At 51.3% G+C, this 23,592-nt stretch overlaps 1 protein-coding gene across 8 annotated transcripts in view; it reads left to right on the top strand.

Moving 5' to 3' along the window:
• IL4R (interleukin 4 receptor) overlaps window positions 1-22,417 on the top strand; it is a 49,758-nt gene extending 27,341 nt beyond the window's left edge. For 5 of the 8 annotated variants that reach the window (XM_040258313.1, XM_040258306.1, XM_040258296.1 and 2 more), the window contains 8 exons: window positions 1,001-1,139; window positions 2,927-3,087; window positions 4,795-4,946; window positions 11,901-12,057; window positions 15,582-15,681; window positions 17,663-17,741; window positions 18,748-18,797; window positions 19,889-22,417. In XM_040258313.1, coding sequence (XP_040114247.1) covers window positions 1,001-1,139; window positions 2,927-3,087; window positions 4,795-4,946; window positions 11,901-12,057; window positions 15,582-15,681; window positions 17,663-17,741; window positions 18,748-18,797; window positions 19,889-21,398 — 2,348 coding nt within the window. In that variant the 3' untranslated portion in view covers window positions 21,399-22,417. Of the gene's footprint in view, window positions 1-971; window positions 1,140-2,926; window positions 3,088-4,794; window positions 4,947-11,900; window positions 12,058-15,581; window positions 15,682-17,662; window positions 17,742-18,747; window positions 18,798-19,888 lie in introns of all 8 variants that reach the window. The other 3 variants (XM_040258281.1, XM_040258290.1, XM_040258271.1) reach the window with 1 other exon arrangement.
• Window positions 22,418-23,592: the final 1,175 nt, after the last annotated feature.

Genomic DNA, 23,592 nt, shown 5'->3' on the forward strand with positions numbered 1-23,592 from the left:
GCGGGCGGGGAATCAGGAGTTAGTTTTGGACGTGAGGTGGGTTTGGGGTATTTATTAGACATTTATGACTCTCCCTGGGCTTCCCTCCTGGCTCAGTGTTAAAGAACCCACCTGCCAGTGCAGAAGATATGGGTTTGATCCCTGGGTTGGAAAGATCCCCTGGAGGAGGAAATGGCAACCCACTCCAGTATGCTTGCCTGGGAAATCCCAAGGACAGAGAAGCCTGGTGGGCTACAGTCTGTGGGGTTGCAAGAGGGTCTGACATGACTTAGCGACTAAACAGCAGCAAGATTCTCCTTAATGTGGTAACTCCTTTATCCAGTGAACAAATGCAAGTTGTTGTGAGCTGGGAGGGGCCTGGTACTGAGCGTGGGAGCCGGAAGGCACCTGGTGGCCGGGTATGGCCGCCCAGAGCAGGGCAATAGCTCCCTGATGATTTGGCGAACCCAGCATTCATCTGGCTGGGTTCAGATTCCAGCTCTGCCAACAAACTTGTTGAAAGAAGTCCCCCAAGCTTCTCATCTGGTCCTTCAGCATTGGCCCAAGCCAGAGGACAAAGCGTCTGGATGACAAGGCCATGAGGGTCAGTCTCCTGAGCACAGAGAGGGCTGGGGAATAGATGGGGGGCAGGGAGCAAGTCAGTGGAAAATAGTGCCTCCCCCAACCCACACCATGGGACAGATGCCTGTGGTGGTGGGGTAGCAATCCCCAGACTGACATGTTTTTCCTTTCATTCAGCCATGGGCAGGTCATTGAGTTTGCATATGATAAAAGTGCATTTGGTCTGTCCCCACTGATGGACCCTGTACCAGAAGGTATTTCTTCAGCTGCAGGCATCATCCCAGTGCTAGCTGGGAAACTCCCGGAGCCCGGTCCTGGCCCCCGCTCTGTAGGGACTGTGCCGTGACAGTGGTTTCATTGTTGTGTGTGGGCTGGTTTCTGACTCATCCCTCTTGGTTGTCGGGCTCCAGCTGCTCAGAGGTCTCCTGTGTCTCCCCAGGGAGCATGAGGGTCCTTCAGGATCCCACCTGCTTCTCCGACTACATCAGCATCTCCACCTGTGAGTGGGAGATGGCCGGGCCCACCAACTGCAGAGCCGAGCTCCACCTGTCCTACCAGCTGAATTTTTACTACTCTGAGTAAGCCTGGGCTGGAGCTGGGAGTTGGGGAGGGTTCGCCTTGGAGTTCACCTGGCCTAGGTGGTGCCCTGGAATGCATGTGCTAAATTCAGCTCTTGGGGGCTTGTCTGGGCACCGTAGGGATGAGGCACCGGGGTGCAGGGTAAGAGGCAATGAGTGCATTGTGGGGCTCCAGGCTCAGTGTCACCAAGGCACCTGGCAGGTGGATGTGGTGGAATTCTGGACTAGATCAGAGGTTATCAAACATGTTTGTCTCAGGATTCTCTTGAATGCTTAAGAATTAGCGAGGACCCCAACAGCTTTAGTCTGACATCAGCTGTTGTTGCTATTCAGCCACTAAGTCGTGTCCGACACTTTGCGACCCCATGGACTGCAGCATGTCAGGCTACCCTATCCTTAACTATCTCCCAGAGTTTGCTCAAACTCATGTCCATTGAGTCAGTGATGCCATCCAACCATCTCATCCTCTGTCATCCCCTTTCTCTTCCTGCCCTCAGTCTTTCCCAGCATCAGGGTCTTTTCCACTGAGTTGGCTCTTTGTATCATGTGGCCAAAGTATTGGAGCTTCAGCTTCATCATCAGTCCTTCCAATAGATATAGCCTGGGTAACTTACATCTATTGATATTTTCTGTGTTAGAAATTAAAACAGAAAATTTAAATCCCAAGCGCCAACAAGGTCACATTCAACAGGCTGTCGGAGCAACAACATCGCCACAGATCATGTAGCCTCTGGAAAACTGCACTCTAAGCTTGTGAGAGAAAACCAGTGGAAATGACGGCTGATGTCAGAGTATTACTATGAAAACTGTTAGACCCAGTGGAACCCCAGACCACACTTTGAGAACTTCCAGGCTAGACCATTGTTTAGGGGTGCAGTGTTAGGGGTAGAGCTCACTGCAGTGATTGGTGGACCATGGAACTTGGAATGTTTTTCCATTTCACTGGTTCACTGGGATATCCCATGGTACACAGGGCTAACTGTTGTTGCACGTGGTACCCAGGACATGACTAGTACACAAGACATACAGTTATGGAGCACACTGGGATATACAGCATACCCTGTGTGGGCTACTGAGTACACCCAATGTGGCTACCCAATTTGGGCTACCACTGTGCTTCTGTATGCACATTGGCTTAGACTGGGAATCTGCAAACTGCCCCATGGGTCACATCTGGCCCACCACCCATGTTTTTAAATAAAGTTTTATTGACACACGTCCATGCCCATTTGTTTATGTATTGTCTACGGCTGGGGCTTTTTTGTGCTGTATCAGCAGAGTTGTATAGTTGGGACAGAAAGGGTATGTCTCGCAAAGCCACAAATATTTAGTATCTGGTCCATTACAGAAAACATTTGCCAGCTGCTGGCCTAACCCATGAGATGTGGGGTTGGCTATTTTGGGTGACACGTTAGGGTTAGGCTGTGGGGCACAGGGCATGTGCCCGGGCTAGACTGTGCTACCGGAGAGGCACTAGGACACACACATGTCGTCACAAATTCTTTCATGCCATGGGTTCTTCCCTTTCAGTGGCTTTCAGGGTCCAAGCCTGGGGACAGGGGTGGATAAAAAGTCCACAGTGGATGTGATGAGGAGCTGTGGGCAGCAGCGAGGTGTTCCCAGGCCATGGTCCCCACCACACCCCAGCTACTGTGATCCCAAGTCCCCAGATCTGGTCCTTGAGGCAGGGTGACCAGGAAGCTGGAAGGGCCTGAGGTTCCTTGAGGCATGTCCCGGGGTCGCCAGTGAGTCACATGCCCAGCCTAATGCAACATCTGTGTTTGCAGAAAGCACACATGTGTCCCCGAGAACAGAGAAGGTGTGGGGGGTGCGGTGTGCGCATGCCATATGCAGATAGATAACCCGGTCAGAGAAGACATCTACCAGCTGGACCTGTGGGCCGGGGAGCAGCTGCTGTGGAACAGCTCCTTCAAGCCCAGCGAGCACGGTGAGTGGGGCAGGGCGGGGGTGGGGCTACAGGTGTTCCTGCAATGTGCTGGGCACAGGCTTTATTCCCGGGAGAGGGCCATCCAAGCAGCCTCCTACCTTTTCCCAAACCCAGTAGGGTTCTTGCCTCTTTCTGGGCCTCAGTCCTCCCATCTTTGAAATGGAGTTGGGCTCAAGAGTACATCAGGCCCCGTTCAGTTATTTCAACCTTCAGAATTTAAGTGCCCAGATCAACGTGTTGAATGAGGTATGTTTGGTGGAATGCATGCTTGCTGCAGGTCAGAAACTGAACTGGGAACCATCCTTCTACCCTCTGTCGACTATTCAGCTGCTGCTTCTTTAGACAGTGTAGACCATGGGAGGCTACCCTTATCCTGATACCCAGAGTTCCCACAGGAATCCCTGGAGAGTGTGCTGGAGTGTAGTAACAGGAGTTTAAAACACAATTTATTACTGTGTGACCTTGGGCAAGCCGTGTTACCTCTCTGAGCCTTGGTTTCTCAAAGACAGTTATTACCCCTATTTTGCAATTGAGAAGAAAAAAAGTACATAGTTCAGAGAAGTCAAGTAACCTGCCTAAGGTCACACAGCTATTAAGTGATAGAGGCAGTATTCTCACAGAGCACACAGTCTTCGCCACTACATCAGCAATTCCTGAAGGGATTTCTCATACCCAGGGTGGGGTGGGGGTGATTTAAATTGACCTATGAATGAATCTATTAATTAAAATAATTTTTACACATACATATTGATTTTAGGGGCTTCCCTGATAGCTCAATTGGTTAAGAATCCACCTGCAATGCAGGAGACCCCAGTTCAATTTCTGGGTCAGGAAGATCCACTGGAAAAGGGATAGGCTACCCACTCTAGTATTCTTGGGCTTCGCTTGTGGCTCAGCTGGTAAAGAATCCTCCTGCAATGTGAGAGACCTGGGTTTGATCCCTGGGTTGGGAAGATCCCCTGGAGAAGGGAAAGACTACCCACTTCAGTATTCTGGCCTGGAGAATGCCACGGACTGTATAGTCCATGGGGTTGAAACGAGTTGGACCTGACTGAGCGAGTTTTAATGCTCATTATGTACCTGTGATCTCATGGGTATGATCATTTTAAAAGAGACGAAGGTTTAAAACACAGGAATCAAAATAAAGAAAAATGCTTAGTAAATAATAGAGGACACAGATGTGGCCAGAAGTATGAAGGATCAGAGTGGAAAAGCCAGAGTTCGGGTTGCTTGGCTTATCCATTTTGCATTCACTGTGAAAAGGTAGTTAATAACCACTGAAGTGCTCAGTGGCCATCCCTGGTGGCTCAGTGGTAAAGAACCTGCCTCCCAGTACAGGAGACGCAGGTTCGATCCCCGGGGAAGGGAAGATGTTCTGGAGAAGGAAATGGCAACTCACTTCAGTATTCTTGCCTGGGAAATCCCATGAACAGTGGAGCCTGGTGCGCTACAGTCCATGGGGTAGCAGAGAGTCTGACATGACTTAACACCTAAACAAGAAGAACAATCAGTGCTCAGTAGGATTTTAGCAACATGAGAATCGGGGGTACAGTTGTAATTCTCTGTTATGACTAAATCGACGTGGTTTCCCATTGATGTGCTGTGGAGGTGGTGGTGACTGAGACTCTAAACTGTCTACGTGCCTGCATAGGCCCACCTCCTCCCGTCGCCCCACCCAGCCCCTCACCAGCCACTCCTTCTCCACAGTGAAACCGCTGGCCCCCAGAAACCTCACGGTTCACGCCGACATCTCCCACACGTGGCTGCTGACGTGGAACAACCCGTACCCTTCTGATAACCACCTGTGCGCCGAGCTCACCTACCTGGTCAACGTCTCAAATGAAAACGACCCCACGGATGTGAGTGGGCGCCCCGCGGGGTTTCTCTGTGACCGCTTGGGACTCGGGTGGGTGGAGACTTAGACTCTGGGGTGTGAGATGGGGAGAGCAACCCCCATCTGGACGTGCCTGGTCGTGGCCCTGTTCGGGGACCAGTCTTTCCACCTCTCCAGGCCCCTGATGCCCAGTGTGCAGACAGGGAGTTTATTTTCAGACATGGCTCCTCATCTGTAAAGGAAGAGCCGTGGACCACATCTGTTTCCCAGGGGTGGGGCACTTGAGATTTTAGGCAATACTCTAAACACACTTAAATGACTGAATCTCAGGGCGAGATGGTCACTCCCTCCTGACACTGACTGTCAAGAGTTGCTTCTCAGCTGACCTTTTTTTTTAAGAAGATTATTTATTTATTTATTTGACATTTGAACTAAATCTGTACTTTAGTTAATAATGCTGTATCACATGTTAATTTCCTTCTTTTTTTTTTTTTTAACAACATAGTATTTAAATCCTCAGAATTGGATTAGAAGTTTCAAGCCTCATTCAAATGCTTTTTTAAAGCACTATGAATAATAAACTTTCTAGACTTTTATCAGTAATACTAGATACCAAAATACATGGAACTATGATCAAAGTTTTGAATGAATATAAATTAGAAATTTGTCAGCTGAGCTTCTTTTTAACAGAGAGAAGGGCCTGCAGGCTCAGAGCCTTCCCTCAGAAAACATGTACAACCATAATTTAATGCTGTTGCATGGCTCTGATTGCATTTACTTTATGAGATATCCATGGCATCTTGATACTTGCCCCCAGTCTTATTTGTGATGTTCCTTTTTAAACGAATGTATTTGGAACCAGAGATCAAATGGCCAACATATCTGTTGGATCATCGAAAAAGCAAGAGAGTTCCATATAAAAACATCTACTTCTGCTGTACTAACTACACCAAAGCCTTTGACTGTGTGGATCACGACAAACTGTGGAAAATTCTTCAAGAGATGGGAATACCAGACCACCTGACCCGCCTCCTGAGAAATCTGTATGCAGGTCAGGAAGCAATAGTTAGAACTGGACATGGAACAACAGACTGGTTCCAAATCAGGAAAAGAGTACGTCAAGGCTGTATATTGTCACCCTGCTTATTTAACTTATATGCAGAGTATACCATGTGAATTGCTGGGCTGGATGAAGCACAAGTTGGAATTAAGATTGCTGGGAGAAATATCAGTAACCTCAGGTATGCAGATGACACCACCCTTATGGCAGAAAGCAAAGAAGAACTAAAGAGCCTCTTGATGAAAGTGAAAGAGGAGAGTGAAATTTTTGGCTTAAAGCTCAACATTCAGAAAACGAAGATCATGGCATCCAGTCCCATCACTTCATGGGAAATAAATGGGGAAACAATAGAAACAGTGAGAGACTTTATTTTCTTGGGCTCCAAAATCACTGCAGATAGTGACTGCAGCCATGAAATAAATAAAAAGACGCTTACTCCTTGGCAGAAAAGCTATGACCAACCTAGACAGAATATTAAAAAGCAGAGACATTACTTTGCCAACAAAGGTCCGTCTAGTCAAAGCTATGGTTTTTCCAGTAGTCATGTATGGATGTGAGAGTTGGAATACAAAGAAAGCTGAGCACTGAAGAATTGATGCTTTTGAACTGTGGTGTTGGAGAAGACTCTTGAGAGTCTCTTGGACTGCAAGGAGATCCAACCAGTCCATCCTAAAGGAAATCAGTCCTGAATATTCATTGGAAGGACTAATGCTGAAATTGAAACTCCAACACTTTGGCCACCTGATGCGAAGAGCTGACTCATTTGAAAAGACCCTAATGCTGGGAAAGATTGAAGGCAGGAAGAGAAGGGGATGACAGAGGATGAGATGGTTGGATGGCATCACTGACTCAATGGACATGAGTTTGGGTAAACTGTGAGAGTTGGTGATGGACAGGGAAGCCTGGCATGCTGCAGCCCATGGGGTTGCAGAGTCAGACACAACTGAACGACTGAACTGACCTGAACTGATTGACATTCTGGGGCTTCCCAGGTGGCACTAGTGATAAAGAATCCGCCTGCCAATGCAGGAGACATAAGAGACGTGGGTTCAATCCCTAGGTGGCGAAGATCCTCGGAGGAGGGCATGGCAACCCACTCCAGCATTCTTGTCTGGAGAATCCCATGGACAGAGGAGCCTTGTGGGCTACAGTCCACAGGGTCGCAAAGAGTTGGACAAGACTGAAGTGACTTAGCATGCACAGCACGCATTGACATTTTTAAAACAGGGAGAGTTGATATGTAAGAAACCATCAAATAATCTCAGGGCTATACAATGGATGGCTGAGGCCCCCTCTATTTTAGGTGCAGGTGGGGGTGGAGGCCACTGTCAGCCACTCACGTTTTCACCTCAGATATTCCCACTGGAGGGATGACATCTGAACGCCAGGGGCCCTGGCGCCCCATGGAGCCAGGTTCCAATACCTTCCCTGCCACTTGCTGCATGATCTTGAGTTTCTTGCTCACCCTCCTCTTGCCTCGGTTTCCCCATCTGTAACTTGGCGCTAACAAGAGTGCCCAACCCCGCAGGGCTGTGGAGAGCACAAAGTGGGTGACACAGACAGGCGCCCCTGCCTGGCACGACAACGTCATAAATGTCATCTTCCTTTTCCCCTGAGAGCCTCAGGCCTCAGAATCCCACCCATCTCGTCCTCCTGGACCCTGGTCTGTAACTGTTCAGAGTCTGCTGGGGGTCCCCTGCTCGTGTGCCGGAAGCCAGTCTGGCCTGACCTTGTCTGCCGCGGAGAGGCCCCAGACGTCTTAAGCTGCCACATCAGCTCTGTTCCTGCTTCCTCTCTTTCTGGCCAAGCTGGTGGGGTGGTGGGTGTTGATTTACATCTCTCAGGTGTGGTTTTCCTCCTTGGCACTGGGCCAGGATGTGGGGCAGTAACAGGAAGGGTAGTCGGGCTCATACTGGAGAGGTTCAGAGCACTTGGGAAGAGGGGCTGACATAGATGCCAAAGAAGGAGACAGTTTGGTCAGTAAATCCCCTTCCAATTCCTGGAACTGTGAGGGCTTAGGTCAGGGGATGGGCCGGAGGGGAGAAAAGGGTACCACCTATGGAGTCCAAAGGAAGGTCATGTGTTTTCCCGTCACGGTTGGATCCAGGGCCCTGGAGTCTCCATCAGTTGGTCCTGCCTTATTCTGTGTTGGCTTCATTTTTATTTACTTATTTATAAATAATGTCGCTGCAGGCGGGCCTTCTCTAGTTGCGGCAAATGGGGGCTACTCTCTAGCTGCGGCGCTCGAGTGCAGCAGCTTCTCTTGTTGCAGAGCACAGGCTCCAGGCACGCGGGCCTCAGTAGTTGGGCATTAGGGCTCTGTAGCTGTGGCCCGCAGGCTCTAGAGCACAGGCTCAGTAGTTGTGGTGCCCAGGCTTAGCTGCTCCGCAGGCATGTGGGATCTTCCCAGACCAGGGATTGAATCCATGTCCTCTGCGCTGACAGGCTAATTCTTCACCACTGAGCCACCAGGGAAGCCCTGGCTTCATTTTTTTTTTTTTTAATAATTTCATTTATTTATTGTTTTTGGCTGTGCTGCGTCTTCTGCTGCCCAGGCTTTCTCTGGCTGTGGGGAGCGGGGGCTGTTCTCTAGTCGTAGTGCGGTGGCTTCTCTTGTTTCAGAACACAGGCTCTAGGGCTCTCAGGCTTTAGCAATTGTGGCTCTCAGGCTCTAGAGCACAGGCTCAGTAGTTGTTGCCCATGGGCTTAATTGCTCTGCAGCACGTGGGATCTTCCCATATCAGGGATCGAACACATGTCTCCTGCACTGGCAGACGGATTCTTACCACTGAGCCAGCAGGGAAGCCCTTGGCCTCATTTTTAAGCAGGCTCTTTGCTCACACAGAGGCCGATATGCCCAGGAGAAGCTCCGGCCTTAAAGCCACGGTGGGAAAAGTTCTTCCCTCCAGATAGCCTCAGTAAAAGTCCTGGGGCCAGTGATCAGCTACCTGCGTGGGACCACATGCCAATCTCTGAACCTGTCACAGGCTCTGGGCAGGAGGGGGATGCTGAGGCAGTGTTCACACTGGCCAGGGGAGGATTACATCCCCCCCTCTGGAGCGGGTCTGGTCAACCCCACCCAGACCAGATGGGCCAAGAATGAGGGAGGGGTGGCTCCTCAAAGGAAGTTCTGAGGAACAGGGGACAGAGACTGGGCTGGCTGAAATGCAGCTGGGTTTGGGACCTGGCACCAGACTCCAGCCAGTGGACAGAATTGGTCAATGTGCCTGGGCTGCGACTTAGTGGTCATGTAGGTGCTCGGGGTTGCCCCAGGCCTCGGAATTCCATTTCCTGCTTCTTTTGTTGATGGGGCAGAAGCTAATGAGACATCTTCCCCCATCTTTCTCTTCCCAAGGACAAAACTGGGCCGGCAAGAATTCCCCTCATTGGTGATTGGCCAGAGATGGTCACATGCTCCTCTCTAACCAATCACAGGCTAGGGAATGAAATAGACATGATTGGTTTGGACCAATGAGCATTAACCCTGGAAATGGAGACAGAGGCTTACCTACCCTGACCTTTGAGTACTTGACCCCAATGGTATAGATGCTGGGTGGGTGTCTAGCTGTGTTTGCTACAGTACTACAGACACCAGCTGTGGCTCAGACTGGTGGGATCAATTCTAAAAATATTAGAAACTCACTGTGGAATTCGGGAGATGGAGCTACTCCTTATCCTGGATGATTTCTGGAAAAGATTCTATAATGGAGTTTTGGCTTGGGCATTGAAGGATGTATAGGAGTTCTAGTGAGAGGATAGGCCAGGTAGAAGGCTTGGAGGTATGAAAATTCATGGCATATCTGAGGATTATGGGGCTGTGGGAGTGTATACAGTGAAAAGGTAGAAAATGAGGCCTCAAGCCTACCAAGGGCCGTGAATGCCATGTTCATGATCATTTCTTGAGTGCCTACTATGTGCCAGGCATGATGTGTATTGTGACTAATGGCTGGGAAAGCCCTGCAGGTGGAGAGGTGTTTGTCTCTCCATTTAGTGACAAGGGCATTGAGGCTTGGAGAGGTAGAATGACTCACCCAGAGTCCCAACATTGGAAATGGCCAAGCTGGCATTCGAAGCCAGGATTTAAACTCCAGAGCCTGTGCTATTTTCCCCTTCCCTGGGATCCTTTGCTCAGAACAGTCTCCCGGACACCTGGACCTTTTGTTAAAAAAAAGCCAAGTGTACCACAAGTAGTTCCTTGGAAGCTTGATTTCTTTTTTGTTTCTTGGTAAAACATTTCTCAATTCCCTACTCCTCTCTAGAGTGTATGATTCCTTCTGTGAACCAGCTCCAGCTGCTGCTTCCTGTTCACTGCAATTTAGAAAGAAAGGGACACTAACAGTGAGAGTGCCCTTCTCTCCCTGCCCTGGGTCTCCTCCTGCCACCTCCACCCCGTCCCCAGCTTCCCTGGAAAGTTCCAGCTGCCCTCCAGTTTCTCCAGCAGGCTGTTAGGACTTTGCTTCCCTTTTGTGTACAACCTCCCCTCGGCTCACTTTACACCAGACCGTGTGGCGCTAGTGATAAAGAACTCGCCTGCCAGTGCAGGAGATGTAAGAGACGCAGGTTCTATCCCTGGGTCGGGAGGATCCCCTGGAGGAGGGCATGGCAACCCACTCCAGTGTTCTTGCCTGGAGAATCCCATTGACAGAGGAGCCTGGTGGGCTACAGTCCATAGGAGCTCAGAGAGTTGGACACAACTGAGCAAGCAAACATTATAATATTACTGCAAACACGACTGCTTTGAACAGCACATATTTATTGCCCCAGAGTTTCTGGGGGTCAGGAGCCTGGGCATGGCTTAGCTGGGTCTCTCAAGGGTGCACACACATGAGTTGGCTGGGGGATTCCTTCTGAGCTCCTGTGACATGGGCAGCATTCAGTTTCTCGTGGGCTTTGAACTGAGAGCCTCAGGTTCTTGCTGGCCTTTAGCAGGAGGCTGCCCTAAATTCCTTCCCTGGTGACCTTTTCAAAGCCAGAGTCTCCTGGCAGGTTGGGGTTACAGTCTTCCATAATGGAATCACATCCATGTGGTCCCTACGTATTCATCACCTTTGCCATATTCTGTTGGTTCAGAATAAGTCACGTGCCCCCCACCCCCCGCCCCAGGCAAGGAGAGGAGAGGGGACCGAAGGACCCAAGGACGTGACATGAGGTGAGGCTCACGGGGCCATCTCAGAGTCTGTGTGCCACCATCACTAAGCCTTCTCCCTTTCTGTTTTTAACATCAAAGCCAACAGACAACACGTGCTAGTCTTCATCCTGCCCTTTTCACTTAAGGGAAGATCTTAGAAGTTCTTTCTCACTGAGGGGCTTGGTTGGATGGGGCTGAGATTATAGGCCATTGATTCTGGGCTTGACTGGGGAGGCTCTAGAGTGGCCCTTGAAGGAGAGAGAGGCACGCGGCGACCCTGTCTGTGCTCGGAAAGATCACTCTTGAGCTCCCTGCATGCCTGGCCCAGCTTGAAGTACTGACCTGGATTAACTCACTTAATCCTCACAACAGCCCTGGGAGGACGGCACTTTTATTATCGCCATTTTGCAGAAGAAGACATCAAGGCCCAGAGAGGTTATGTCACTTATCCGAGGTCACACAGCCAGAAAGCGGCAGTAGGAACTCTTACCTTCATTTTACAGATGAGGAAATTAAAACTCAGAATCGTTCATCAGCTCGCCTCAGTAACATCCAATGGCTAATCAACGAGGGGTGTGGGGGGTAGAGAAAGAGCCGGTTCCGTGACCCGTCTTGCTTGACGCTGGCCACTGTCGTGAAGCCGGCAGAGGCCTAGAGTTGGAGGAGTAACCAAATACCCAGGCTGGTGGCTCTTCTGCACTGTGGGGTCAGCGAAGGACAGCAGCCCGGGAGGGAGCTGGTTCTGCCCTCCCCCCAGGCAGATGCACTGACAGCTCCCTTTCTCCCACCAGTTCAGAATCTATAATGTGACCTACATGGGGCCCACCCTCCGTGTTGCAGCCAGCACCCTAAAGCCTGGAGCTTCCTACAGCGCACGGGTGAAGGCCTGGGCTCGGATCTACAACAGTGCCTGGAGCGAGTGGGGCCCCAGCATTGAGTGGCTTAACTGTGAGTACCCTACCGGGGGTCCTGAGCAGGCAGCGTCTCTCTCTGTCTCTGTTTTTTGGGGGGTTTTGTGAGTGTGGGGGGGGGCGGTTTTCTTTCCTTTTTTCTTTTTTTTTTGGCCTTACATCACGGCTTGCAGGATCTGTTTCTCCACCAGGGCCCAGTGATTGAACTTGGGTCACTCTATTGAAAGCCTGGAACCCTAACCACTAGGCAACCAGGGAACTCTCAGCAGTTAGCATCTCTGCTCCCCACTTTCATGCTGGGGCCACTTACAGCCCAATATCTGGTTTCCATATCATAAGATGCCTCTAACTGCAGTAACAGAATTTCCAACTGATGCGGTCTACCAGTCAGGGTGTGGGGTAGGTTACAGTGAGAAACCCACAGGTTTCACAGCTTAACACTGTAGGAGTGGATTTCTTGCTCAGGTAACAGTTCAACATGAACTTTGCTGATCGCCAGCTGGTTTTCCTCCCTGTGGCTCCACCATTTTCTAGAACAAAGATTCTTAGCCTTTCTGTATCATGGACAGTCCAGCGAAGCCTGTGGACCTCATCTCGGTATTTTTTAGAGTATAGTTGAGTCACAATATTGTGTTAGGTTCAGGGGCACAGCAAAGTGATTAATTATACATACTCATATATCTACTCTTTTGCAGGTTTTTTTTTCCCATATAGGTTATTAATGAGAACTGAGTATAGTTCCCCCTGTGCTATATAGTAGGTCCTTGTTGATCACCTCTTTTACTTAAAGTAGTGTGCATATGGCCATTCTCAATCTCTCAGTTCATCCCTCTCCGCACACCCCTTTCCCCCTTGACAACCACAAGCCAGAATATTTTTAAATGTATGAAATAAAGTACAGAGGATTTCAATGGAAACCTAATTGTATTGAAATGTGATTAGAAAAAGATTTTAAAATATATTTGCTATCTAAGAATATAGGCTTCTTTAATAACACATTAAAAATAGAATCTAGTGGTAGTTCTCATAGATACTGTCATTTCAAAGTAGATGAGCTTAAAGGATATTTCATGGTACTCCTGCCATTGGGTGATAAGAGAATACCTGTGATTTCTGTTGGGGCCTGAGTGACTGATGCTGCTATCACTGTAGCTTGCTCTCTCCGTTCCTAATGGGAGGAAACGCCAGGTTTCAGAAGTTAGTGAAGGCTTCCCTGGTGGTTCATTGGTAAAGAATCTGCCTACCAATGCAGGAGACACAGGCTCAGTCCCTGATCTGGGAAGATCCCACATGCCATGGAGCAGTTAAGCCCCTCCACCACAGCTACTGAGTCTGAGCTCTAGAGCCCAGGAGCCGGAACTACTGACGTCTGCGTACCCTAGAGCCTGTGCTCCACAACGAGAGAAGCCACTGCAATGAGAAGCCTGTGCGGTGCAACTAAAGAGTAGCTCCCACTCCCTCCCACTAGAGAAAACCATGTGCAGCAATGAAGACCCAATACAGCCATAAATAAATCAATAAATAAAATTATATAAGAACGTTAGTGAAAATAAAGCTATCATTTCTTTCCTGTCAAAGCTCCCAGACCCCTAAATTCTAATGGCAACCATGTTGGAAGTCTCCAAGTGAAGAATCCCTGCTCTAGGGCCCCGCCATCATCCGAATCCAGCCAGCAGAAAGGGAATGAGAGTGGGGAGATCACAGCTGCTTCTTAAAAGCCTCAGCAAGAAGTGACACACATCACTTCCTCTCAAGTTCTATTGGTGGAACTGGTCACATGGCCACACCTAGCTGCAAGAGGCTCTGGGAAATGTAGTCCTTCATCTGGTACTCTGTTCCCCTAAACAACACTTTGTGACTTTTTCAGTAAAGATATTGAATTATCTCACATAAAATGAAGCCTTACAGGGGAATTCCCCAGCTGTCCAGTCTTTACAGTTCTGTGCTTCTACTGCTGAGGGCCCTTGTTCAATCCCAGGTCAGGGAACTAAGATCCCACAAGCTGCACTACATGGCCTATAGAAAGAAAAAAAAAAAAAAAAGAGGTTTAGCCAATGAATATTGCTGCTCAGTGACATCACTCCAGAGTCTTGTCTTTCCCTCTGCCATCCCTAGCATGGTAACATTTTGTCCTTACCTACTATCACCTCATGGCCCCAGGTTGTCTGCTGCAAATATCCTCATGTCCCAGCCCCAAAGGGAATGGAAGGCTGCCACAAGAAGTACATCCCGTGCACCTTTTATCAGGAAGCAAAAACCTTTCCAGTCCTGGTGGACCTCCCCTTGCATCTCATCAGCCAGGACTGTCACATGGCCTCTCCCAACTGCAAGGGAGGCAGGGAATTCAAATGCCTGGAAAGGGGAGTAGCTTTGGCCCATGATTGGCCCAAATCTCAGGGTGGGCACTTCACAGCCTGGCAAAGAAGAAGGGGAGACAGCTGTAGGGTAAGGGAGGCTGCCCGAAGCATCATCTGAACAATGGGGAGAAGGAAGGGCTGTTGTGAACAGTCACTGAAGGAAGAGTTCTTCAAAGTGCTAGGTATAATGGTGAGTGGCAGGTACCCCACCCCAACCTATCACACGCCCCTCTCAGCATCACTCATCCTGTTCCACTGATGCCTCTTGACCATCTGTCTCCAGCTCTGGGCTGTAGGCCCTATGAGTGGTGCCTGCTCTGTGTCTATGTCCCCATTGTCCAGCATAGCACCAGGCACATAGTAAGTGCTTGGGAAAGTTTTATCAAATTATTTTCCCCTTTGACCTGGAGAAGTGAAGGGAAATAGATTGTGTGGGGCAGATACCATGTGCTGGACACTCATTCATTATTTCCACAAATATTTCTTGAACTCCTACTATGTATTAGACACCAGCCTAGTGGTGGATGCCGAGGGATCAGTGGTGAACAAAATAGACAAGAATCCCTGTTTTTGTGGAACTGACATTTTGGAAAGGGAGATAGGAGATAAACGAGTAAACAAAAATATAAATGAGATCTAGATCTAGTAAGTCCAAGAAGGAAATAAAGCAGGGAAAAGGGATGGGAGAAGGTAACATTAGAGAAGGGGTGGGGAGAACTTTCCGGACCTGGCAGTGAACAGGAGAGGGGGCCCAGCTCTGTGAATGGACATGCAGGCCCTGCTTCACCTGTATATTAAGTCGTATAAGCCTCACAACAATGAGTTAAGTAGTTATTAACCCCCGTTGTACAGATGAGGAAACCGAGGCACAGAGTGGGTGAGCCTCTTGTCCTGGGTTGCCAGCAAGTCTCTGACAGAGTCAGGCTTTGAACTGAGGGCATCCAACTCCAAGTCTCTGCACTAGACTTCAGTGCTTCAGGAAAGAGAGGAAGTTCAGGATCCTGAGGTGGCCCTGGGCTTTGGGAGAGCAGGGGACAGTGAGGAGTCCAGGGCGGTGGGGGCTCGGAGCGGGGAGTAGGAGCTGCCGCGGCAGCCAGCTCACACAGCGTCTTGGAGGGTCCCGGGGCCCCGGTCTCCTTCTCTGGGAGGTGGAGACCAGCTGGATGTGGCGTGCTGAAGGCTCACGACTTCCCTCCGCTTCCAGACTACGGGGAGACCTGGGAGCAGCGCCTCCAGCTGGGCGTCGGCATCTCGTGCGTCATCGTCCTGGCGGTGTGCGTGTCCTGCTACGTCAGCATCATCAAGTGAGTCCCAGGCTCCCGCGCCGGGCGCTGCTGTGCCAGCCACCGTGGAGTCTGGAGTGCGCAGGAATTTTCCCTCTCATCTGACAGCTTACAGCCCTGTCACTCAATGATAGATTCTTACTGAGCAGCTACTATGTGCGAGGCACTGAATGGACAGGGAGACCCTGTGTCCTTGGGGAGGCAGAAGATGCCAGGCCAGCAAGTGACCATGGCTGTTTCCCATAGTGACCCTTGCACTGAAGGAATCAAGCCAAGATGAGCTGGGGGATATTCCAGGGGTGCCAGGGTGGGTCCCTCTGAGGGGTGATGGCCTGACGGTGGGATGGAGCTGGCAGGGGACAGGGCCTTCCTTTGGCAGAAGGGAAATGGATCATACCCAGGGTATACCCCAGACATTTGAAGGCAGGTGGTAATAGACAGGAATTCTAGACGATTGCCCTGCAGAATCAGGAGCCCTGGGTTCGGATCGTGGCCTTGGCACTTGGTAACTGTAGAACCAAGTTTCTGAACCTCTGTTCAGCCTTGGGTCCCTATTTCATCAGTCCCGAGAGTCCTAAGGGAGTCCCGGAGCCCTGGGTGCAAGGAGCCTTGTCTCCAATGAGCATGAGCCCTAGGAATGTGGAGTCTCAGAGCCTCAGTCCTCCCACCTCTGAAATGGGGCTAATGGGTCCAAGCTGACCACATAAGGAAGGGCGATGGTGGAGGGCTGATGGTGAGTGAGTATCCGCAGTCTGCCAGGCGCACAGTAGGTGTGTAGGGAATGCAAGGTCCCTTCTCCACATCTGTCGCTGATACCTCTGAGCCCCCTGGGCTTGTCTTTCCCCTTCTCTGAGCCTCAGTTTCCCCATCGTCTGTCCTCTCCACCCGCCACTCTCTGTATTCTAGTTCTCCAACCTCCTTCCTGTTCTTTGAACCCCCAACCCAAGTAAGTTCTTCCCTCCACTCCTTTGCACACACTTTGCTCTCTGCCTGGAAAGCTCTTTCCCCAGGCATTGCTGAGACCCGCATCTTCAGTCACCTCTCGGAAGCCACCTCCTCAGAGAAGCCTTCCTGGATCACACTCTTTGTTCCTCTCTAGTCCCTTATGGCCTTTATTTTTATTCCCGGCACTTCTTGTCAGGAATGAATGATGTCATATAGTCATTTCCGCATCTGTTTGCCTGTCTCCGTCTTCTAGAAGGTCAGCTCTGTGAAGGCAGGTGCTTCTGTCTGTCTTGTCCCTTGAAGCCTGGCACAGTGAGTGATACATAGGAGGTACTCAGTAAATAGGTGGTAACTGACTGAGTGGAGTGCTGGAGGCTACTCCAGAGGCAATCTGAGAAGATTCCTGCCCAGCCCTGACCCAGGAGGGGAGGAGGAATCCCTCGGCCTCTCCAGCCATGCCAGACCTCTGCACACTTTGTCCTCTGCTGCTCCAGAGGAAAGGTTGTTGAAAGGGAAACCCAGGATTGTCTCTCTCCATCTTGTGTGTGTTGGGCTCAGCTGCTCAGTCGTGTCCGACTGTGACCCCATAGTCTAGCCCACCAATCTCCTCTGTCCATGGGATTCTCCCAGCAAGAATACTGGAGTGGGTAGCCATTTCCTCCCCTAGGGGATCTTCCCGACCCAAGGATCGAACCCACCCCTCTTCCTGGGAAGTCCCTCTGCTGCTTGGGTCTCCCCTAATTCCCAGGGACTTGTTCCCTCTGGGGCGGAGGCGGCCGCATCAGGAACTCCACTCTGGGTAGCAAAGTGCTGGACCCGAACCCAGCTCTAATGCCCCCCCAGCTGTCACTTCACCTCCCCAGGCCTCAGTCTCCTCATCTGTAGAGTGGGATTAGCGGTAGAACCTGTTTCACGGGGAGAGGGTGAGGGAGCCAAAAGTCTACCAGCGTGATCTCTGAGCCCTAATAAGTCTGGGTGACTATGAATCTTTTTTATGGGAAGAACATCAACCTGTTAGTGATTCTCAGGGACCAACAACTTGTCCTTTCTTTTTTAGGATTAAGAAAGAATGGTGGGACCAAATTCCCAACCCAGCCCACAGCCCCCTCGTGGCTGTTGTCATCCAGGATTCTCAGGTAGGGAAAGGGGTGGGTGAGGACGCTTTGGGTCGTGTGTATCGGGAAACACATTTCAAGACACGTAGGGTGTTAGGGGTATCTCTTGACTTTGCGGGTTGCACGTGGGTGGTCAGGAAGATTTCAGGGTAGGTTGAGTCAACAGCTAGAGGCTTTCACTCCGCTTCCTTTGGCTTCCATGAGGGTTCTTTCAGCTCGGGCGGCGGGGTCCTCTGGAATTGGATTTCTTGCTTTGTCGTTGTTGTTGTTCTGAGGTCTCTGAGGTCCTCTGCATATTGTCTCCCCTGTCCCATGTAGGACAGGAGGTCACAGGACTTGAAGAGGGAACAAGTTTTCCGTTTCTTCCTCTTAAGAGCAGGAAACTGCCCCCGAAGCACCAGCAAATCCCTCCATCCTCATTGACTTGAATTGCATCACAGCCTCTTTCATAAACCACTCCCCTGTAAGGAGTGGGAATACTCCTTACAGATGGACCATCCAGATGGACTCTCCTGAGCTAGGGGTGCGGCCAGCTTCCCCAGTGTGATGGCCACATGGAATTTGCCTGAGCACCATCAGGGTTCTCTAGGAAGGAGAGCAGGGTGGGATACAAGTCCTGTCTAGAACGGAAGGAAGGTCTGTGAGTCTTCAGTTCTCCAGGGACCCTGAGGCAGGCTCTGGAGTCCAGCAGTGCTGGCTTTGAACCCTCACTGTCGCTTATCTGCAGGGTAGACTTAACAAGCCACTTAACTTCTCTGAGCCTCAGTTCCTTCATGTGGGTTATAGTAGTGGTTATAACAGGGCTGATGTTGGAATTCATTGAGACAATTCACAGGAAGTGAATATTACAGCACATAGTATTGTTTATGTATCAGTTAGCTCTTGCTGTATAACAAATCATCCCCAAATTTAGAAATTTTGATGATGTCAAGTCTCCTCAAGGCAAACAGGCTCCGAGCATCGCTGGGTGCCAGGCTGGGTGAGAAGGCCTCTCTGCTCTGTGTCATTGGCTGTCTCTGTGTTTTAGGTGTCACTGTGGGGGAAGCGGTCTCGAGGCCAGGAACCAGCCAAGTGCCCGTATGTATATGAACTTAGACTATAGCCTACATAGGATTTGGAAGGGTATGGAATTAGGGTGGGGGGCCCCATCTTGAAACTGGAGTCACACCCCCCTTGATGTCTGCCTTTCCTTCCTGGGTGTTCAGCACTTGTTCTGTGACACTGGGTTTTGAGGGGTGGCAGGGGGAGGGGTGGTCTGAGTAGGTCAACTGCCAACTGAGCCCCCTGAGTTTCATTGGTTGGGGGGGTGGTCAGTGAACCCCTTTGGGATGCCCAGTCTGTCCTGAGCAAGGCTGATGGTGGTAACAAGCAAGGCAGCTGTGCGTGCCTGCTTGCTCAGTTGCTTCAGTTGTGTCCGACTCTTTGCGACCCTGTGGACTAAACTGTAACCCACCAGGCTCCTCTGTCCAGAGGACTCTCCAGGCAAGAATACTGGAGTGGGTTGCCTTGCCCTCCTCCAGGGGATCTTCCTGACACAGGGATCGAACCCACATCTCTGATGTCTCCTGCACTGGCAGGCGGGTTCTTTACCACTATCACCACCTGGGGAGTTGATTAGAGGTCAGACAAGAAATCCTGGCAAGGTTTTATTAGAGCCCCTGCTGCAGTGGGGAACAGGGGTGGAGAACAAGCAACAGGTTCCCTTGCTCACTACCCAGGGAGGGGCGAATTGGTTCACTATACAGGGTGAGGGTGGGGGTGTGTCCAGGGCTTGGGCTGGAGAGGTGGCATGGGTGTTTTGCCTGATTCTCTGGTGGTGTGGTGTGCAGGGGGCATGCACAGAACCCTGCTTTTGTTCCTGACACCGTTTTTGCTCCCAACTCTTCAAAAATGGCAGTTGAGGTTTGGGGTCTTTTTGTATCTTTTGTCCATCGTTTGCCCCAGCTGCAGCATGCACACAGTTATTTTTATTTCCATATAGTTTCTTAACATTTTGCTGCTCAAGGAGAGGTTTTTTCCAGTGCAAGCAGTGCAGCAGTGCAGCAAAGTGTCCCAGGTCCCAGCCTGTCTCAACATCAGTTCAGGGTGATTTTGAGCTGGGCTTTGAAGGGTGAATAGGAGTTTTTCAAGAGGAGAAAGTGAACTCTGATTAAACTTTGTTTTTGTAGACACTGGAAGACTTGTCTTGCCAAGCTCCTGCCCTGTTTACTGGAGCATGGCATGGAGAGGGATGAAGACTTCTCTAAGGCTGCTAGAAATGGGCCTTCCCAGGGTCCCGGGAAAGTAGCATGGTGCCCCGTGGAGGTCAGCAAGACAATCCTCCGGCCAGAGAGCATCAGCGTGGTGCGGTGCGTGGAGCTGTTTGAGGCCCAAGTGGAGAAGGAAGAAGAGGAAGTGGAGGAAGATAAAGGGAGCTTCTGCCCATCACCTGAGAACAGCGGGGGCCTCTTCCAGGAGGGCAGAGAGGACATCGCGGCCCGGCTGACAGAGAGCCTGTTCCTGCACCTTCTCAGAGATGAGACTGGGGGCTTTAGTCCACAAGGTGTGGAGTCCTGCCTTCACCCCCCTTTAGAAAATGCGAATGCTCAGAGGCTCTGGGCCGAGTTCCCAAGGGTGGGGCCCCAGGAGGCATCGTCTGAGGACAAGGAACAGCCTCTGAGCCCAGAGTCAAGTCCTCTGGCCACTGCAACCCAGAACCCAGCCAGCCTGCCTCTCCCAGAGACGCCCGCCGTCGTCTCAGACAACCCCGCTTACCGCAGCTTCAGCACCTTCCTGAGCCAGTCCTCGGGCCCTGGAGAGCTTGACTCAGACCCACAGCTGGCCGAATGCCTGGGGGAGGTGGACCCCGCCACCCCCGCCACCCCCCAGCCGGAACCAGAAACCTGGGAGCAGATCCTGCGTCAGAGGGTCCTCCAGCACGGGGCGGCCCCTGGCCCTGCCTCGGCCCCTAGCAGCGGCTACCGGGAATTTGTGCAGGCAGTGAAGGAGGGCGGCGCCCAGGACAGCGGGCTGGCCAGCTTCGGGCCCTCTGAAGAGGCCGGCTACAAGGCCTTCTCCAGCTTGCTTGCCAGCAGTGACAGCTGCCCTGCGACTTCTGGGGTTGAGCCCAGCAGCGGGGAAGGGGGCTACAAACCCTTCCAGAGCCTCGCTTCTGCCTGCCCCAGGACCCCTTCCCCCATTCCCATCCCCCTGTTCACTTTTGGCCTGGACCTGGAACCCCCTCACAGTCCTCAGGACTCCGAGTGGCCTGAGTTGGAGCCAGCGGTCAAGGGAGACGATGGACAGAAACCCTTCTTCGCCCCGGTGCCGGCCACAGACCTTCTCAGGGATGACCTGGGCAACGGCATCGTCTACTCAGCCCTCACCTGCCACCTGTGTGGCCATCTGAAGCAGTGCCACAGCCAGGAGGAAGCTGGCAAGGCTCAAATTGTGGCCAGCCCCTGCTGCGGCTGCTGCTGTGGGGACAGGTCCTCGCCTCTGCTGAGTCCGCTGAAGGCCCCAGACTCCCCGCCCCAGGGAGCTCCACTAGAGGCCAGCCTCTCTGCACCCTCCCTAGCACCCTTGGGTGTCTCAGAGGAGGGGAAGTGCCCTCTGTTCAATGCCCCCAGCCATGCCCAGAGCTCAGGCCAGTCTCCTGCAGTGCTCTCCCCAGGGCCCACATGCATGGACGCTTCCTAGGTGCATGCCCACTCCTTGCTGACGTCTACGGGGGAGAGGGGGCCTTAATCAGGCCTGCGAAATGCCTCCCCGTGGAAGGCTGCCAGGCTGGCAGAGTTCCGGAAGACTCTGGGAACTCTGGAGTAAAGTCGTCAGATGCTGGGTCTACAGGGACGGGACGCCCCCAGCTCCCTTCGCTGGCCCCGGCTTACCACCTCCCATGGGAGTGGGGGGCTCCAGGCAGCTGTGCCCACAGAGGCACCTGCAGTCATCTGGAGATTCCCTGGGCACCTTGGCTTGTGCACAAGCTGTTGGCCACTTCATCAGTTCACAGCTGCGCCAGCAGACTGTCCCTGTCATACTCAAGGCATATTCTGTCACTCTGCTACCCAGTTCTTGCCCAGACTCCAGAGTAGCTACCACCATCTCTCTAGATTGGATGCTGAGCCTAGAAACTCACCAAGCCAACAGGGGAATTGACTTGGGAGGCCTTGGGAAATTGAGGTCCAAGAAGAGTGGTCATCTGCTCAGAGATGTCTATTCATTCAACAGAAGTTGACGCTAGGGACAAGGTCTGAGCTGCAGAGGGGTGATTAATTAAGCGGAGTTAACCAAGGACATGATAAATTGTGATTTCTGAAACATGACAGCTTGTGGCCAGCTTCCCACACAAGGCTGGGATTCCTGTTAAGCATTGGATCCCCAGAGAAGAGGCATGCCTGGCGACCTTGGGGCAGGTGTGTGCCCCCAGGGATGTAGTTGCTGGCATCACTGTTTCAGAAGGTGTGGCTCAGGTCCCCTGATCCCGCGAGCTGGAGCGACCAAGACGCCAACACCAGGCACATCACCCACACATCATCAACTCCCACCTCAGGTTGAAGAATGCTTGTTTGTATGCATCTCAAAAATTATTTCATCACTTGGTGTTTGTGTTTGCTGAGGAGGGTGGAATGGGAAGAGACGGAGTTTTGTATAAATAAAGGTTCTTTTTCTCTTTCCCCTCCTCCCCACCATTTATTAAACAAACATCCTGCCAAGCATCCTTGCGACTGTTTTATCTCTATTAGCTCACAGAATCTTCCCATCCAGAGGAACTGAGACCAGCCCAAGAGGTTAAGTAACTTGCTGTCTCTGCTTGGGTTTCTCCGAGACCGTGATTCAAGTGAAGTTCACTGAAATAGGAGGTGATCCCAGGAAGCCCTGCTTGAAGAATGGGGAAGGGAGCGGGAAAGGGCAGGAAGCAATAGAGGTGTTATCACACAGAGTGTGAAGCGCAGGCAACAGCTGCTTCAGCCACTGGGAGGTTCAGAAAGCCAGGCACAGCGCATGCCTCGAGGTGGGGAGCTGGGCTGTTTATCCACACACTCCCATCTGTCCTAAGTTGAAGGCTGTGTCCAGGGGCATTAACTCCCCAGCACTTCCAGCTGTTCCAGGAAAAAAGTCCAGGTTGAGAGTAGGGGGCTGTTTGAGCAGCCTCTGGCTCAGGGAGGAGATGTGGGCAGGGCTGTACTGGCAGCTGCTACTTTGCCAAGGTCACTCAGCCAGTGGCAGGACCAAAGCTGAACCCAGGCAGGGTCACCATCGCCCAGGCCCTTTGTAGGTGATCTGTGCTTGACATCTGGGTGGTCGGTGCATGGTGTGGGCCTCAGACATGCAGGCAGGGGATCTTAATTAAGCTCCTTTGTCTGCAATCATTCTATATTTCTGAGTTGCCACGCTGACTGCCATGCTTGCACAATGAGGGGCTTTTTGACATGCCTTCCGCTCTGGCATGCTCCGTAATACACCATAGAGGTGATAGGGAACTCATTACCTCACATGCAGCCTGATGTTTGTGAGAATTGTCTCCTTTGTGCTGAACCCGAATCTATCCCTTTAGCGGCCTGAATCACCACCCTCCACACAGTTTGCTGATGGAGAAACAGCTCTAGAAGGAGCCCATGCAGCAAGACTTGAAAAGAGACTTGCCCATGCAGCGAGCTGCAGCAAGCAACGGAACCCAAACTAGTCCTCTGCACCTGTTGTCTTCAAGAGAGCTTTGTAATAAAATGTAACAATTTAAAATAAAAGTAACTATTTAGGATCAAGCAATATGCCAAGTGCCATCCACTGACTATATCACAGCTCTAGCAAGCAGATTATTCCAATTTTATAGATAAGGCAGCTGGCCCAGAGAGGTTGAGGTTTAGCTTAGGGTCACACAGCTGGAAAGCCT

Source organism: Oryx dammah, unplaced genomic scaffold (assembly GCF_014754425.2).
Source record: "Oryx dammah isolate SB20612 unplaced genomic scaffold, SCBI_Odam_1.1 HiC_scaffold_2, whole genome shotgun sequence".
In the NCBI taxonomy this organism is placed as follows: Eukaryota; Metazoa; Chordata; class Mammalia; order Artiodactyla; family Bovidae; genus Oryx; species Oryx dammah.